This window comes from Sphaeroforma arctica (assembly GCF_001186125.1).
Source record: "Sphaeroforma arctica JP610 unplaced genomic scaffold supercont1.12638, whole genome shotgun sequence".
Classification (NCBI taxonomy): domain Eukaryota; class Ichthyosporea; order Ichthyophonida; genus Sphaeroforma; species Sphaeroforma arctica.
This window is the reverse complement of record NW_014027920.1, coordinates 1-717: the sequence shown is the minus strand read 5'-3', so window position 1 is coordinate 717 and position 717 is coordinate 1. Positions and strand designations below refer to the sequence as shown.

Genomic DNA, 717 nt, shown 5'->3' with positions numbered 1-717 from the left:
TAAATATATATGTATACATATATATACATATATGTACACACACACACACATATATATATAAATATATATATATATATTTGTCTAGTCATGTTATTTTATGTTATGTTTGAGGTTGTAATCATTGTTTTCTCCAAAAATAGCATACGAGATAAGCGTCTAATATTCCCATTTCTTTGTTGTTCCCCAGATACCAAGAGAAAGTAGTCCGTGCTCTAGCCAAGCACCTCGGTTGCAATTTGCTGGTTTTTGATGTCGATGACACACACGACGCCTCTCTAAAGGTAGAGGCCAAGAAGCTGCCCAACTCCTACGAACTGTACCAGTTTCGTACCCGTCTTAGAGATCGCTTCAATAAGACCACGGATTCGGTATGACAGTGCATAAGAGTAACGCGCGCGTGTGGTTTTATTGCATGCAAATCTCTTCTCAGGAATATGGGTGCGTGTGCATTTGATGCAGAGATCACTGCGAGAAGACTTGTCTTCAATAACTTATACTTGGGACGGATATTCGTATTGATTGTGCACTAGAGTGCCACCTTGTGTTGGGTTGTCTCATGTTGACCGGTTACACCGTTTGAGAACTTGGGCTCATACGCATGTGATTCACAGATCACTGCAACAAGGCTATATATTCCGTGTTCGGCGCAGATAGCATATAAACATACTTATACGCACACACACACACACACACACACACACACACACACACACTACT

General features: G+C 40.7%; 1 protein-coding gene across 1 annotated transcript; it reads left to right on the top strand.

The window, feature by feature from the left end:
* Positions 1-187: 187 nt before the first annotated feature.
* Positions 188-368, top strand: SARC_17898 (hypothetical protein; the record flags this gene model as incomplete). Its single annotated transcript, XM_014288017.1, has 1 exon — positions 188-368. A coding segment is annotated over one exon (181 nt), but the record flags the coding sequence as incomplete, so codon positions are not given.
* Positions 369-717: the final 349 nt, after the last annotated feature.